The 18,064-nt window shown below is 37.9% G+C and overlaps 1 protein-coding gene across 2 annotated transcripts; it reads left to right on the plus strand.

Moving 5' to 3' along the window:
- The first annotated feature begins 9,920 nt into the window (after positions 1-9,920).
- On the plus strand, positions 9,921-18,064 carry LOC104097547 (UPF0481 protein At3g47200-like). 2 transcript variants are annotated; one of them, XM_070199615.1, is made up of 5 exons: positions 9,921-10,022; positions 10,136-10,205; positions 11,081-11,161; positions 15,117-15,206; positions 16,495-18,064. In XM_070199615.1, exons 1-5 carry the CDS (start codon positions 9,925-9,927, stop codon positions 17,914-17,916), a joined length of 1,761 nt encoding a protein of 586 aa, XP_070055716.1. In that variant the 5' UTR covers positions 9,921-9,924; the 3' UTR covers positions 17,917-18,064. The 2 variants fall into 2 exon arrangements, with proteins under 2 accessions (XP_070055716.1, XP_070055717.1); XM_070199616.1 differs by having other exon boundaries at positions 9,953-10,050.

Raw genomic sequence — 18,064 nt, forward strand, 5'->3', positions numbered from 1 at the left:
TAAACAAGGCATGTCCTAAAGATTCTTTTCCACTGCCTAACATCGATCGCATGATCGATGCCATGGCCGGCCACGAGATCCTTACTTTTCTCAATGCCTATTCCGGGTATAATCAAATCCAAATGAACCCGGAAGACCAGAAAAATACTTCATTTGTCACCAAGTATGGAACATATTGTTATAATGTGATGCCCTTCGGGCTAAAAAATGCAGGAGCTACTTATCAACACCTAGTAAATAAAATGTTCGAGGAACAAATAGGTAAATCAATGGAAGTTCATATTGATGACATGCTAGTTAAGTCCCTGCGCGCAGAGGACCATTTGGCTCATTTGCAGTAAACATTCGAGATTTTAAGAAAATACAACATATGAAGCTCAACCCCGAGAAATGTGCTTCCGGGGTCGGTTCGGGCAAGTTCCTCGGCTTCATGGTATCAAATCGGGAGATCAAGATTAAACCCGATAAAATCAAGGTCATCAAAGACATCACCATCGTGGACAGCGTAAAAGTCGTGCAGAGGCTAACGAGATGGATTGTTGCCTTAGGCCGATTCATTTTAAGGTCATCAGATCGAAGTCACAAATTTTTCTCTCTACTTAAAAAGAATAACGATTCTCTTGGAACCCGGAATGCCAACAGACATTAGAGGAATTAAAGCGATATCTATCGAGCCCACCACTGCTTCATACTACAAAAACAGACGAAAAACTCTACTTGTACTTGGCAGTATCGAAAATCGCGGTAAGTGGTGTCCTAGTTCGAGAAGAGCAAGATACGCAATTTCCCGTTTATTATGTAAGTCGAACCTTAGGAGAAGTAGAAACTAGATATCCACACTTAGAAAAATTGGCACTTACACTGATAAGCGCCTCTAGAAAGTTAAGACCATACTTTCAATGTCACCCTATATGCGTATTGACCACTTACCCACTTCGTCAAATTTTGCACAATCCCGAACTATCAGGCCGATTGGCCAAATGGGCCATCGAACTCAGTGGGTACGATATCGACTATCAACTCTGTACGACCATCAAGTCTCAAATTTTAGCGGACTTCGTGGCCGATTTCACGCCGACCCTCATACCCGTAGATGAAAAAGAACTCTTATTGAAATCGGGTACATCATCGGGGGTATGGACCCTTTTCACAGACGGGGCTTCGAGCGTGAAGGGGTCTGGGATAGGCATCGTTTTAAAGCCACCCATGGGTAACACTATTAGGAAATCTATCAAAACCACTAGGTTGACTAACAACGAGGCCGGGTATGAGGCCATGATTGCATATCTCGAGCTAGCTAAAAGCTTGGGAGAAGAAGTCATTGAAGCCAAATTTGACTCTTTACTGGAGATAAATCAAGTAAAAAAAAAATTCGAAGTTCGAGAAGATAAAATGCAAAGGTATTTGGACAAACTGCAGGTAACTTTGCACAGTTTCAAAGAATGGACCTTATAGCATGTACCTCAAGAACAAAATAGTGAGGTCGATGCACTTGCAAATTTGGGATCATCGGTCGGGGAAGATGAGATCAGCTCGGGGACTGTCGTTCAACTCTCGAGATCCGTGATCGAGAAAGGTCACACCGAGATAAACTCTACAATCTTAACCTGGGATTGGAGGAATAAGTATATTGAATACTTGAAGAACGGAAAGCTCCCATCGGACCCTAAAAATTCGAGGGCCTTACAAACCAAAGATGCTCGGTTCATATTGACTGCAGATGAAACATTATACCGAAGGACATTCGATGGACCATTGGCAGTATGCTTAGGACCAGAGGATACCGATTACGTCCTATGTGAGATTCACGAGTGTACTTGTAGAAATTATTCTGGTACCGATTCATTAATCCAAAAAATAATTAGAGCTGGATATTATTGGATCGATATGGACAAAGATGCAAAGGATTTTGTTCGAAAATGTGACAAATGTCAAAGGTTTGCACTGATGATCCATCATCCTGGAGAGAAACTTCACTCAGTCTTAGCCCCATAGTCGTTCATGAAATGGGGAATGGACGTCGTCGGCCCACTGCCATCGGCCCCAAGTAAAGTTAAGTTCATCTTATTTATGACTGACTATTTCTCTAAATGGATTGAAGCACAGGCGTTCGAAAAAGTTAGAGAGAAAGAGGTTATAAACTTCATCTGGGATCATATCGTATGCCGGTTTGGAATACCCGCCGAAATAGTGTGTGACAATGGGAAACAATTTATCGGCTGAAAAGTGATGAAATTCCTCGAAGACCACAAATAAAAAAGATATTATCAACACTGTACCACCCCAGTGGGAACGGACAGGCTGAATCAACGAACAAAATTGTCATTCAAAACCTAAAGAAAAGGTTGAACGACGCTAAGGGAAAATGGAGAGAAATACTACCCGAAGTTCTTTGGGAATATCGAACAACATCAAAATCTAGTACGGGGGCAACCCCGTTCTCCTTAGTATATGGCTCCGAATCCTTGATTCTAGTCGAAGTCGGGGAACCCAGTGCCAGGTTTTGATATACAGCAGAAGAGTCAAATAACGAGGTTATGAACAGTAGCTTAGAATTATCGGATGAAAAACGAGAAGCTGCTCTCGTCCAATTGGCCGCCCAAAAGTAGCGAATCGAAAGATACTACAATTGAAGAACCAAGCTTCGTCATTTTAAACTCGGGGACTTAGTGCTAAGGAAAGTCACTCTCAGTACCCGAAATCCAAATGAAGGAAAACTAGGACCGAACTGGGAAGGACCGTATCAGGTTCTCGAAAATGTCGTAAAAGGATCATACAAGCTCGGTATTATAAACGGCAAACAACTATCAAGAAATTAGAATGTGTCGCACCTAAAATGATACTACTGCTAAGGTACGACCCTCCCATATTTGTCTATATTTCGAAACTAACCTCTGCAGGAGTCCGATCATAAGCTAGGATGGATCCTTCACTACAAAGCCCTAGGTCTGAAAGCACGCGTTGCACTCTTTTTCCCTTAGACCAGTTTTAACCCAAATAGGTTTTTCGGCAAGGTTTTTAATGAGGCAGCAATTGATCGTGCTAACTTAGAGCAATTCAACAGTATCCAAGGCCTCTTTACAATCAACCTCGAATACTGGCGGGGCATTACCCCGAAATATTTTAAGTGTCCGTACAAGAAAGTTATTTCATAACAATAGTGTTTCGATAGGAAATATTATAAGAGCGAAATGGTCAAAACGAACCATGCTCGCCTAGGTTGCTCGATTCACTGTACAAAACATAATCACATGTATAACAACATGAAAAGAAATTTCTTTGCCCATATCTCGTGTCTTACAATCCATCACCTATTTCATGATCTACTACGCAAACAGGTTCAAGGACCGACCATTACCCCACAAATTAGGGACTGCCACTCTACTATCAAGCCTACGGGCTACTTTTATCTTGAGTTCGAGAAATCACTCACTCAATCATTAAGCCTACGGGCTACATTACTCCGAGTTCGGGCAAGGCACTCACTCGAGTACTAAGCCTACGGGCTACTCTTATCTTGAGTTCGAGAAATCTCTCACTCAATCATTAAGCCTACGAGCTACATTACTTCGAGTTCGGGCAAGGCACTCACTCAAGTACTAAGCCTATTGGCTACTCTTATCTTGAGTTCGAGAAATCACTCACTCAATCATTAAGCCTACGGCTACATTACTTCGAGTTCGAGCAAGTCACTCACTCGAATACTAAGCCTACGGGATACTCTTATCTTGCGTTTGAGAAATCACTCACTCAATCATTAAGCCTACGGGCTACATTACTTAGAGTTCGAGCAAGGCACTCACTTGAGTACTAAGCCTACGGGCTACTGTTATCTTGAGTTCGAGAAATCACTCACTCAATAATTAAGCCTACGGGCTACATTACTTCGAGTTCGAGCAAGGCACTCACTCGAATACTAAGCCTACAGATACTCTTATCTTGAGTTCGAGAAATCACCCACTCAATGAGTTCAAGAAATCACTCACTCAATCATTAAACCTACGGGCTACATTACTTCGAGTTCGAGCAAGGCACTCACTCGAGTACTAAGCCTACAAGCTACTCTTATCTTGAGTTCGAGAAATCACTCACTCAATCATTAAGCCTACGGGCTACATTACTTCGAGTTCGAGCAAGGCACTCACTCGAATACTAAGCTTACGGGCTACTCCTATCTTGAGTTCGAGAAATCACCCACTCAATCATTAAGCCTACGGGCTACATTACTTCGAGTTCGAGCAAGGCACTCACTCGAATACTAAGCTTACGGGCTACTCCTATCTTGAGTTCGAGAAATCACTCACTTAATAATTAACCCTACGATATACATTACTTCGAGTTCGAAATCACCCACTCGAATATTAAGCCTATGGGCTACATTACTTCGAGTTCGAGCAAGGCACTCACTCGAGTACTAAGCCTATGGGCTACTCTTATCTTGAGTTCGAGAAATCACTCACTCAATCATTAAGCCTACGGGCAACATTACTTAGAGTTCGAGCAAGGCACTCACTCGAATACTAAGCCTACAAGCTACTCCTATCTTGAGTACGATAAATCACTCACTCAATCATTAAGCCTACAGGCTACATTACTTCTAGTTCGAAATCACTCACTCGAATATTAAGCCTACGAGCTACATTACTTCGAGTTCGAAATCACTCACTCGACTATTAAGCCTACGAGGTACATTACTTCGAGTTCGAAATCACTCACTCGATTATTAAGGCTACGGGCTACATTACTTCGAATTCGAAATCACTCACTCAATCATTAAGCCTACGGGCTACATTTCTTCTAGTTCGAAATCACTCACTCAAATATTAAGCCTACGAGCTACATTACCTCGAGTTCGAAATCACTCACTCTACTATTAAGCCTACGGGCTACATTACTTCAAGTTCGAAATCACTAAGCCTATGGGCTACATCACTTCGAGTTCGAAAACGCTCACTCGGATATAAAGGCTACAAAGTCCGAATTCGATCAAATTGCCTAAAGCCTTATGAAAACATTCATAAAGCATGAATATAACGAAATCTTCACAAGACAGAAAATAAAACAGAGGCAAGACGGGAAAAGAAAAGATATTCGTATATATTTACATGATTGTTTACATGATTGTTTGCAACATCCGAAATAGAAACTAAGGGACTGAGTTTCTTGGTTATCCCCGGGGGCAGTCTCTTCTCCATCGGGATCCTCCTCGCTCTCATCATCGGAAGCCAAGGTTTCAGCATCGGCTTCGAGCTCCTTAGCCCTTTTTATCTCTTCAGTGGGATGGGACCCTCGAGCGTGGATCTCCTCGAGGGTCTCCCTCCGAGATCGGCACTTAGCGAGCTCAGCAACCCAATGTGCTCGAGTGTTGGCGATCTCGGCTGGCTCTCTTTCTTGTACCTGAGAAGCTTCAACATCGGCCTAGTAAATGGCCTCGAATGCATCCGCTTTGGCCTTTGCCTTTTCGGCGTCGGATTCGGCCTTAGTGAGTTCAGAGGCCAACCGAGCCTCGAGCTCCTCTATTTTTCTTTCTTGAACCGAGATTTTCTCCTTCATACTTTGAAGCTGGGTCTCGGCCGATGACAATTGGGCTCGAGCAGCCTCTTTCTTTGCAGCAAAGCGATCCATACCTTCTTTCCACTTCAAGGACTCCACTTTTATCACATCAATCTTGGTGAGCCTTGGCCAACTCAACTCGGAGGTCTTTGATTTCCTCTCCCCTTTGCCCTAAGAAGAGTTTAAGGGAGTTCCTCTTCTCTGTGACCCGTTGAAGATCGATCTCAAACCGATACAACTCAGCTCGAAATCGAGAACATAGTTCTCGATGAACCGCCACGGCCTACGAAGAAGGAAGAAAATAAGTTAGGAAAGAATAGCAAAACATGAAAAATAATATCAACAAAGAGAGTTAAGAGCTTACCCGATTCAGAGCTAGTTGCACTTCACAGAGAAGGCCCGACACATCACTAGGTCCATCAACGTCCTCGACACCGGTAAACAGATCACGGAAAGGGTCCTCCCTTTTATGAGACCGACTCATCTCGAGGGCCCCCAAAGCTTGCGCTTCCCAAATAGCCCCTTCAGAAAAGGCAGGAAGAGTGGGCGAATCTCCGATTACTATTTCCCCAGGCGACTCGATTGGGGCATTCTCCTCAGTTCGGAGAGCTTCAAGACCGGCCCCTTCCGATGTACCCACCGTTTGTTGACTTCAGTAGGAAGCATCCTTGATCTCTAGTGACTCGGGGAATTTGCCTGAACCTTCCTCCGATATCTCCTATGTTCGAGGCATAGCCTTATGAATCACCGTCGATTCATCCGCCTTTGGGGCATCAATGCTTTTCTTTATTCAGACCACCAACGCAGACCCGTCTTCTTATTCTTCTTCTTCGTCTTCATCCCTTAGACGCAGAACTGATTCTATACTCAAAGGAATGATATTCTTCTTCGGCTTATGAGCTGTCCTCTTCTTCGGTTTTTGATCTTCGGGAACATAGGCCCTTTTCCTCTTATTTTCCTTCACCGACTTTGGAATAGAGGCCGAAGCTTCTTCCTCGACGGACGAGGGCCTTAAAATCGCATCTTTTCCCACACCCACATACAGGAAAATTTATTAAAAATATATGGAAAACATCTCGTTCAAACTGCCAAAAAATACGAGAAAATGGCTTACCATGATTTTTGGCCTCCCATCGGCCCTTCGATAAGTCACGCCATGAGTGCTTGGCATATGTGGAAGTCAAAGCCAAATTCCGTACCCAGTTCTTGAGATCGGGAACTGTGCCGGACATCCAGGGAACCGCTGCATCACAAAAAAGGGGATATCACTAAGAAAAGAAATGAAAAGGCAAAATAGTAGGAGATAACAACAGAATTACACTTACGCTTCATGTTCCACTCCTCGGGAAAAAGCATCTTTTCAGTCGGAATCAGGTCCGAAGTCCTTACTCAGATGAACCTGCCCATCCATCCTCGATCTTTGTCCTCGTCTATGCTCGAGAACAGAGCCTTGGTAGCTTGATGCTAAAGTTTTATTAACCCTCCCCGAAAAAGGTAAGGGTAGTACAATCGGATAAATGATCAAGGGTGAAAGGCATCCTCTTGATTTTGTTCACGAAGTATCGGATCAAAATAACGATCCGCCAAAAATAAGGGTGAATCTGGCCGAGGGTTATTAGGTATTTACAACAAAAATCTATGATAACAGGGTCGATGGGACCTAACGTGAAACGGTAAGTGTACACACTTAAAAACCCTTTCACATGAGTAGTAATATCCTCTTCGGGAGACGATACTACCACTTCTTTGTTCCCCCAGTTACAATCTTTTTTATCTGCTCGATATACCCCCCCGGTTATCGAATAAATATATCTCGATATGGGCTTACATCGGCCGGGAACCGACGAACCTTTATCGAGTTTGAAATCGAAGGTAAGAACACGCCGGAACGCACTCCTCAGTTGATAAAGATTTGGTGGTTTTTAAGAAGAATTTTGTAGAAAAGAATCACAGATCTACGAATGAACTCAGAAGAGAGAAAATGAACTAAGAAAATTTGGAAGATTGAAGACGTAAAAGTGATAAATGGTGAAAGGAAGGGTTATTTATAGATTGAAGCAATGACGGTTCAATATCTGCGGTGGCCGACCACCTTCTGACACGCATTAAATGTCTTGGGAAGCTAAACCGACAGATAACTATCACATACGTCATGGTCGGGCTCAATGCAAACGTCAGCTTATATCTGATCGGGCCATTGTAAAATCATGTCGTTTCTCGCTACATCCTTCTCGAGAAATGAGGGGACTATCTGTATACGGTAAAAATCGGTTAGTCCTTCGTATAGACTGGTTTACATGGTAATACATTGGATCAGAAAAGTGACTTCATAGTATCAGGTTGAGGTCTGAAGTTGGGTCACCAAGCTTCGAGCCCGAAGGACCGATCAACGTCGAGCTCGATGTTATTATCAAGCTCAAATCCAAATCGAACTATGATGCAAAGTAAAGTTATTAAGCTTATGATTCAGAGACCGACCAACACTGACCTCAAATCAATACAGGGACCCGAGTCAAAACCGAAAACTCGAGTCAATATCGAGCTCACATACAAGAGTCGTTACAATCCCACTAGAGAAGATAATTTTGGCAGGAATCATGGAAAAGCTGATTTATCATGGGTCTCTCACTATGTATTTTTAATTATATCTAAAAGTAGGATCCTCCACTATAAAGAGGATGGCTACAGTTATGTAAATGACAGTTTTTCTTTTGCTTACATTGTAATTCAAGCACCATATTCTCCTATATTGAAGAGTTATTCTTTTAAGCTTCATAAATTGATTCATCTTGCTTAGTCCTATAAATCATCTTCTTTCCAACCTTGTCTATTTTGTATTCTTTACAATCCATATTTGATATTTCTATTTATCGTTACGATTTGTATTAAGCTATACCACATATCCTTAGAACTACGTACAAATTCAACTCTATTAGTTTTTCGGGTAAACACATATCTAGCTTAGAATTGGGCGATAATTCATTAATTAACTTGCCTATTACCTATATTGTAAACCTAGTACATGAGATTATGATTTTAAAATAAATTTTTAATAAAAGAAAACGGGAGAAGAATTACAAGGTAAAAAATCGAACTCTCACCCACAACATGAGATTAATTTAGTGTACGACACCATTTTTTCGAAGCTGATAATTCTGCTTCTCATGAACATTATTTTTTGTTTTACTTCATAAGAGTCTCTTATCAATTTTAATTTACGTGACACATTCACTTTTCGAGATTTGAACTATACTATATGTAGTTTGATTAATATTTGAAATGTATTTTTTGTCATATTGACATGATAATAAGTACAACTTATAGTATTTTTTTGTATAGTTTTTAATTATTTAAATTTTAATTTTAAAATACTGAATTGAGGTAATCCTATTTAATCTTAAATATTAGTCAAATTAACTTTCGATTAACAAAATATGTCATATAAATTGAAGAAGATGGAATAATATTTACGTAACACCAATTGGTGCGAATTGACACACTCAAACACACGCCAGACTGAAGTCTTTACAAAGTTGTGAAGGGTGAGAATTAACCATCAAACCAATCGATCTCTTAGCCTGTTTGGCCAACCATCTTCAAAGTCAATTTTTTTTTAAAAAAAGTTAAAGTGTTTGATCAAGCTTTAGAAGAAAATAATAATAATTTTGAGTAGAAGTAAAAACAGTTTTAAAGAAGCAAAAAAAATAGTTTTTTCCTAAAAGCACTAAACTGAAAGCACTCTTAAAAAAAAACACACTTAGAAATATTTTTTAATAACATGACAAAGACTAAATGTTGCTCAAAAGTGTTTTTAAACATGTTTGACCAAGTTTCTCCAATGCCAAAAGCACTTTTTTCTTCAAAAAATTATTTTTTTTCAAAGTTGAAGTGCTTGACCAAACTTTTAAAGTAAAAAAATATTTTTGAGTAGAAGCAAAAGCAGTTTTAGAAAAACAGAAAAAAATAGCTTATCTCCAGAAATATTTTTTTTGAAAAAACACTTTTGAGAAAAATATACTTAGAAACACTTTTTTACAGCTTGGCCAAACACAAACTGTTTCTCGTCAAAAATACTTAGTGAGAAAAATAATTCTCAAAATAAGTTGAGTTTAGAAGCTTAGCCAAACCTGCCCACAAATTACTTAGCACCAAAAATACTTTTGAGAAAACCACTTTTAAAAAGAATCTTTATACAAATAGCTAGTCATATTTATTATTTATTTTTTTAGCCATACAAGTAATTTATACATATATAATACATAAATTATATATATATATATATATATATATATATATATATATATATATATATATATATATATATATTATATACTCTCCGTAAACTATTTTTTGTTTAAGTAGTTGGGTGGTATGCTATTTGACCAAACAGGCTTGACTTGTATAACCACTAAAGGTTTTTGGCAACATATTGTAGCTGAAGGGGAAGTTCTGGGATTGACAGAGCAAGGGTAGGAAACATCTCCGCGCTGGAGCCGGGTACCTGTATTTTTTTGGGGGGGGGGGGAGTTCTTCAGCATTTTCTTCCTTGTTGACTATGTATATAATTTCATTCCTTTTGCAGAGTACAGACATACTTCAAGTTCAGGAGAAGCAAGAGACACAAGCAAAGAAGAAATAGCCAAATCAAAGAGGTAACTTTCTTCAATTTCAATTGCTCGTCCATCCATGGCAAGAATTTAATTACATTTTTACTACCTCAGCTTACATAATTGTTTCCTTATGGAAATTACTGTTCATATCAACCATTCATCTTAGCCTTTTGTTCGATTTCTAAGACACGGACAAGCTTAATTGTTTTCAATTAATGAAAAAGTGTGTGTTTGCTAAGAAATTTTTTTTTGAAAAATATTTTTTAATTTTTTCATGTTTGATAATATTTTGCAAAACATTTTTTTCGTGAATCTAATTTCCTCTGAGTGGAGGTTTCTAAACTCTTTTTCAAGCTTTTTGCACCTATTCTCCGCTTCCACCCTCCACCCTCACCACCCCTAACCCCCATCCCTCACCCCCCACCATCTACCCTTGCCAACCCCTCCTCCGGCCCCTAGATCTCGACCTACCACCTTCCCCGCCCTTACTCATTTAGTCTCCCATAATATTTGTCTAAATTATATACTTTTCAAAAAATATTTTCTTTATCTAGCCAAACACAAAAAAATAAAAGAAAATCACTTAAAAAATATTTTTTTTAGGAAAACATTTTCTAATGAAAATGAAAAGATTTTCCTTGTACAAAACACACCCAAAGTGTGCTCTTCCGAATCTGTTTATTTATTCAAATTACTTCTGTCTGGGAACATGACACTATAAAATAATGAAACATTGAAATCCCCCCATCCCCCCCCCCCCCCCCCCCACAAAAAAAAAAAAATCCCATGTTTTGCTTTGCCGTTTTTTTCCAATTGAATTCTGCATCAATGAATTGGTTTGATTGTAATGATCATCTATGAATTGAGCAAAAGAATTTGATAAAGTACTCTCTTTCTCTCTCCGTGGAATTTTGCAGTTTCAACAAAGTTTATCTAAGACGATGGCACAACATATTGAGATTACCCGACTGCTCGATCAAACTCCTCCGAAGGATGAGGTCTCTCTCTCCTCTGTCTCTCACAAGACACACACACACAAACACAGAATCTCTTTTGTTTTTTTCCCCACTGTTTGTGTACTATTTTTGACAAGAGGAAATAAGATAGGAAGTATTAACGGATTTGATGGGAAATGAAAACAAGTTTAAGGCTAAAGGCGGATCTTAGCACAACCAACACAGCAACATGTCATCCCAAGTGGGACAACAGTTAAATCTTAAGATGTTTTATTGAGGTATTCATTATTTATAGCTTTCTCATTAGTGGGTTGCTCTAGTGGTAAGCACCCTCCACTTCCAACCAAGAGGTGGTGAGTTTAAGGTGGGGAGTTCTTGGAGGGAGGGAGCCGAGGGTCTATCGGAAACAACCTCTCTATCCCAAGGTAGGGGTAAGGTCTGCGTACACACTATACTCCACAAACCCCACTAGTGTGATTATACTGGGTTGTTGTTGTTGTCATTATATAAAAGAGTCTTAGCTTTAACGTGGTTAGAGAGATATGATCCCCTAAAATTTGTACATGGACAATTTGATTGTCCTTTTAAATTTAAGCTTGTGGCACAAAATGGCAACCAAACAAGATCAGACTCGGTAACAGAATAGCAATTTATCCTTCTCTTGTAGCAAAGTAACTGCTACAGCTGATCTAGACGAAGAATAGACTCAATCATAAAGACTAGATAATTGGGGAAATAAAGTTATGTTGTCCTTATTACCTCTATTCAGTAAAAGAGCGAAGGTTTCAAATCCACTGATTCTCCTCGCCATTTTTGAGAGCTTTCATTTGCCTTCAGTCGATCGATGTATGTTTTTCATAAATATAGTATGACGTAATTTTTTCCACTATTATCAGTTTTGGATTTCATCAGCTGACTTCCATCTTTTTGCAACAAACTAAACAAATAATTTTTTTCCAAAAAGAAAAAGTAAAAAAACAACTCCTATTCTAAGAAGAATAGAAAAGAAGTGTCATAATCGTAGTTTTTTTTTACTACACAAAATTATTTTTGTCAGACGCTAAAATATCTCTACTTCCATTAATCTTTAATATCATATCAGTGTAAAACAATCTTGTGCGTAAAAAGTTAGAAATTAAATAGTTATAAGTAGATAAATAAATGTATTAGCAAATGTTTATTACATATAGTCCATATATTCAACATTTTATGGGTTAAGTGGGTAAACCACTTGTATATAAAGGATAGACCATGGTGGCAATACTCTCCTCCATCTGACGGTTGTTGGTACTGGAAAAACATTTGTTCAATAAGATACAAATTTGCCGGGGGGCTTGTGAACAATGGCTGGCTTAAATAGGATGGTAGATACTCAGTGCGGAGTGGGTACCAGTGGAGGAAGGGGACTATAGAAGATTGGCCATGGTACAGGGGAGTTTGGAGCAGGCTGAATGTTCCCAAGCACTGCTTTATCAGTTGGCTTGCTATCCATAAGAGACTGTTAATGAGGGACAGGCTGCTAAAGATGAGGATTAGCCAAGATAGCTGGTGTCTAATATGTGGAAATCAACTGCAGACTGTGGAACATCTTTTCTTTGAGCACACACTCTCCCAGACATGTCTTCAACTACTGTTGCAATGGGTGCATAGCGGCATAATCAAAACAAATATAAAGGGGATTTGGTGAAGGGTAGTAAGAGCAGTTAAAGGGAAAATCTGTAGGGATTTTGTCACATCAATGGTGGCTGCGCTAATATATAGAATATGGAGGGCAAGGAGTGAGGCCCTGTGAAACTACAAAGTCCCAACTCCTTGCGTGATATATATACGAACAAGTCCAACAAGATTGTAAGATTAGAGTAGTAACAATTTTGAATAAGAAGAGTAGTAGGATTGAGTGGGAATGGATAGACCAATTGTATAGGAAGAGTTGAAAGGAGTAGATTAGAAACAATGATTAAGGCTAAGTTGCTCCGACATGGCAATTTAGGTGCCGCACCCGTGTCGACACGACACTAGTATGGGTGTGGGTATGAGATCCGTACCAGATCTGGTCAAATAATTTTGGGTACTTTGATCACAACGGACGGAAATATTTGACACGAGATACAATTTGATTCCCAAAATCAGAACCAAAACTAGGATAAATTTGAAGAAAATAGCATACCTTATCTAAGAAATCAATCCTTTACTTATCTATAATTTGAGAATAAAAAGAAATCGACACTTTACAAGCTATGCTTAAATATTCCACAAAATTTATCATAATTTAAAGATATTTTTATTTTTTCTTTTGAATTATTTTTAGTCGGATCCCTGCACCCGTATCCGTACTAGGATCCGTATCCCCGAATCTTAAAATTTACATCTCGAAGGATCCGACCTCTAGATCCGCACCCGTGTCGGACACCCGCACCCGTGTCCGAGCAACTTAGGATAAAGGAAATGGAGGATAGGAGAGGCTTATTTACTGTTGCTGTAGTATAGGCAATTAGGGGCCTTGTTTTTGGCTTGGTTATGATTGTTTTTCTGTACAGTTTTTTTATTGGGGTACTGGTGATTAATAAATTTTTTTGTTTTCACCTAAAAAATATATTTAACATTTTTTAGTTTTTTTATTAGTAATACGGATATGTACTATTGCTCCTTAATCCATTTGGTGGTAATTCATGGATGGTTATTCAACTTTTTACTTTATTGTATCACAGTCATTAAATTATATTTTACAACAAAAAAGTTACTTGTCTTTACCTAAATATAATGGAAAGCCACTAAGGGGTCGTTTGGTTGGGAAACAAGTTATCCCATCATTAATTATCACGGGATTAGTTATCTCACTTTCCCATAAGGATAAAAAATACTATAATTCCGGGATAACTAATCCGGGGATTAGTTATATCACGATTTTATCCCAATAAAAAATGGGATAAACTCATCTCAAATTTAATCACGAGATTAATTATCCCTTATCCCGCATACCAAACGAGCCCTAAATGTTTTTGTAACCTAAAAGTCACTCAAGTTGACCCAAGTATCATATATAGAACATGTCTCCTTTGTGTTCTCCTAGTGAGTTTCTGAAAGAATTATGCAAAATCGAGTGATTTTATTTTTGTTTCAATAAATAGTTTAGTGACTTAAATGATACATAAATAAATTTGAATAACTTTTTCATTACAAAAAATATTTAATAACCTTGGTGCAATAAAATGAAAATTAAGTAACCTTTCATGAAATTAACCCAATCCTTTTATAGTCGGGACTTTCTCCTTATAATTATTTTTTTGGCCGTCACACTCAAACTTATGGAAGTTAGCTCCAAAATTTGTACTATTAGGGGTCGTTTGGTTTGATGACAAGTTGTACCGGGATTAGTTATGATGAGATTAGTTATTCTGGTATTATTTATTACTGACTGTTTGGTATGCTGTATTAATCCTGAGATTTTCAATTTTATTACTTTATCCTGGGATAACTTGTCCTAAGATTATTATTCCACTCTCTGGGAGGTATAAGTTATCCGGTACTATTTTTAATTCTGGGAATCCCAGGATTAGTAACCAAACAAGTGATAAGGCGGTATTAAATTTTTATTCGAGGATTATTTTTGCTTATCCATCATACCAAATGACCCCTTAGTGTTTCAAATTGAAGTAATGCTTTATTACACAAAAAAGAGATACTAACCCTCGGAACCCTTCTTCGAAAAATAACACCGTTTATGTAGGTGAAAGAGTTGTCCGTATGCAAGTTGTGTTGAATCCTTCAATAACTTGTATGTCTTTGGGATATATAATAGCAAAAGTGAACAAATTTCATGAAGTCTCAAGCCCTATGTCCAACCCAACTGTTGCCTTTTTTCTGTTTTGTGGTCTTCTATAATTTTTTAAATAAAAAACACATAAATTATAATCAAATGATATTGAAATGAGAAAATCCTAAAACACACATGCCACTTACGAAGAATTCTCTCTTCTCACTCGTCTCTCTCGATCAGTCGCCATCTCGCCCGCAGTTGCTAAGCCCCTCACCCGCTGTTGCTGCTTCCTTCTTCGCCTTTGTCGTTGCCAGTCATCGAGCTCGAGCGGTTAGTTCTCTCTCTCTCCCTTTCTTACTTGAAGATAATATGATATACTAATATACGTGATTTATATGATTACATTGAATTAGTTCAAATCAATGTTACTTTTTATTCAAGTAAGTATTAGTTAGATGACAAATGTCAGTTCAAATTTAAATAAGTGTTAGTTTAATTATACAAATGATCATGTAGATGTAAAGATCGATCCCTTATATATTTCTTCTATCTCAAAATTCATCTCACTTGGATAGTTGTCTTTCCTTTCTTTGTGTGGGTTTTTATAGTTACTTGATTATTGTAAATGTATTTGTATGGTTATATATATTGATGATTTTTTTCTATGCTAATATAGAGTTTGTAATTTGGTTTGTTTCTATGAATTAGGTTAAAGTTAAATTGCTAAATTTTCTTGTTTTAAAGTATATAGATTTATCGTAACATATATTGTACCGTTTATAAAAAAAATGACATTAAAAATAACTTGTTTGTGTCGTGCATCGCTGAAGTTCTACCTTAGTATTTGGCTGAACTCCTTTGTCCAAAATACTAGGTCCGCGGTCTGCCCACTTCAACCATTCTTTTCTTTAGTTTTTATTGTTTAAAATACATAATAACTATGGACTTAGAGGGTGTTTGGTTAAGCTTATAAGCTGGTCAAATTGACTTATAAACACTTTTTGACTTATCTACGCATTTGGTAAATACCCAAAGTGCTTATAAGCCAAGTGCTTATAAGCTAAAATCAGCCATAAGTCATAAATTGGTCACCCTCAACTTATGCCTTTTTAGCTTATAAGCACTTTTAGTTTGACCAAGGCTTTTACTAGTTTATCCTTAATAATATTTTCTAATTCACAAAATATTTTTCCCAAAATAAATTTTCTAACTTTCTTTTCATTCCATATTCTTTGTGCATCTTTTTCTTTACAAAATAACTTTTTAATTTATAATCTTTTGTAAAGTTTTTAAGGATATTTTGATCATTTTAATAAAAGAATTACTTATCAGTTTTTTTCTACCAAACACATCAACTGCTTATCAGTTTCAACACGTCTATCCAAACACGTAATTGCTTATTTAAAAAATCAGTTTCAGCACTTAAAAATACTTTTCAGCACTTCAAATAATACTTTTCAGCACTTCAAATTTATCGGCTATTTACAATCAGCTAATCCAAACAGGCTCTTAGTACTACTGTACTAACTGCATTGTGACAATTCTATGTGAAAAGAAAATAAAACATTCAAAAAGCAAAAATTAAGAAAATCCTCTTACTCTGTTCTACTAATTACAGATACAAGAAGGCAGGGAAGCGGATTATGTGATCGAGATAAAGACAGCAGATGTTCAAAATCCAGTATTTGATGAAGGATTGTCTACCGAATCATGTACCATCTTTAAAGTAAATGCGGGACTACATGAATCAAATCCAAATGCGTATAGGCCAAAGTTGATCTCCATCGGTCCTTACCATAAAAATAATCCGAAACTTCGCTCGATGGAAAAGTATAAACTGCGTTACCGACAACGGTTTCTCCGCAGGAAAAAGACGATTGATTTGGAAAGTTGCATTAGAGAATTGGAGGGACTGAAGGATGAAGCACTTAAGTGTTATGATGATATAGATGAGGATTTTAACAATGATAGTTGTAGGAAATTTGTGGAAATGCTGTTGCTTGATGGCTGTTTTGTGGTTGAATATATCCGTGAGTTCTGTAAAATGGTGCCGGAGGGAGAAGACAAAATTATCAAAGCGGCTTGGATGGAAGTTCTTGTAGATCGTGACTTGTTGCTACTAGAAAACCAACTCCCTTTTTTTATCCTCGCCAAACTTCATGAGATGACTACGGATCATGACGTCCCATTCATAGAGATGGTGAAATACAACTTTGCTACTAGTTTACCGAAGGTGACTCCTAAATTCATAAGGGAAACTGATGGGAATGCCAAAGAAGTCAAACATTTACTTCAAGTAATACACATGTGTTGTTGCCCTTCAGGAATGAATGCTAGCCTAACTGGGAATGCTAGCAATAAATTAAAACATGGCAAGAAAAGTTTTAACTGGCCTTCGCAACTAATTTGGACCAACAAAAAGCAACAAATTGAGGAGGATGACGACATATGGCACGACCGCATGCGATGTGCAACAGAGCTTGAGGAAGCAGGAATTAAATTTTCAAGAACTGGGAAAATTTATAGAAGGTTGAACAAGGACAACGAGGAGGATTGTATAAGTTTATTTGATATCAAGTACGACAAGGAATTAATCGAAATTCCTTGTTTTGAGGTGGTTGATAGTACGGAGACCGTTTTGAGAAATTTGATAGCTTACGAGCAACACTCTATTGGTGTACATCATAAATATTTCACAGATTATGTAATTCTTATGGATCGTCTAATCAACTCTGAAAAAGATGTGAAGTTGTTTCGCTTGAAGGGAATAATCAGAAACCGAATAGGCGATGACAATGAAGCAGCTAGCATCTTTAACAGACTTGGAGAAGGAGTGATCCCTTCAACTCAGTTCTATTACAAAGAAGCATGCAAAAAGGTGGTTGAGCATTGTGAAAAACCATGTAGTGAAAGGAAGGCAAGTTTTTGGCATAATTACTTTAATGGTCCTTGGGTGGGACTTTCAACTGCAGCTGCAGTAATCCTCCTTTCGCTCACAGTTATGCAAACAGTATTAACTTTCATAAGTACTCTTAAGTAGTCGCTGTAATCATATACTATGATCTACCGAGTTTGTATAGTCTAAGTTTGTGCACTGATGATTTTCTTATGGACCAAGGGTGAGTGTGACTTAAAGTTATGGATTTATTTATTTTTTAAAAAATAATAGTTAAATTGTACTTTCTTGA

The sequence above is a fragment of the Nicotiana tomentosiformis genome, chromosome 4 (genome assembly GCF_000390325.3).
Source record: "Nicotiana tomentosiformis chromosome 4, ASM39032v3, whole genome shotgun sequence".
Lineage (NCBI taxonomy): Eukaryota > Viridiplantae > Streptophyta > Magnoliopsida > Solanales > Solanaceae > Nicotiana > Nicotiana tomentosiformis.

Coding starts and splice junctions, on each gene's coding strand:
- LOC104097547 (XM_070199615.1), top strand. CDS start 9,925: ATGCTATTTGACCAAACAGGCTTGACTTGTATAACCACTAAAGGTTTT. Junction 11,162..15,116: donor AAACTCCTCCGAAGGATGAG/GTCTCTCTCTCC, acceptor TCTCTCGATCAG/TCGCCATCTCGCCCGCAGTT. Junction 15,207..16,494: donor CCAGTCATCGAGCTCGAGCG/GTTAGTTCTCTC, acceptor TACTAATTACAG/ATACAAGAAGGCAGGGAAGC.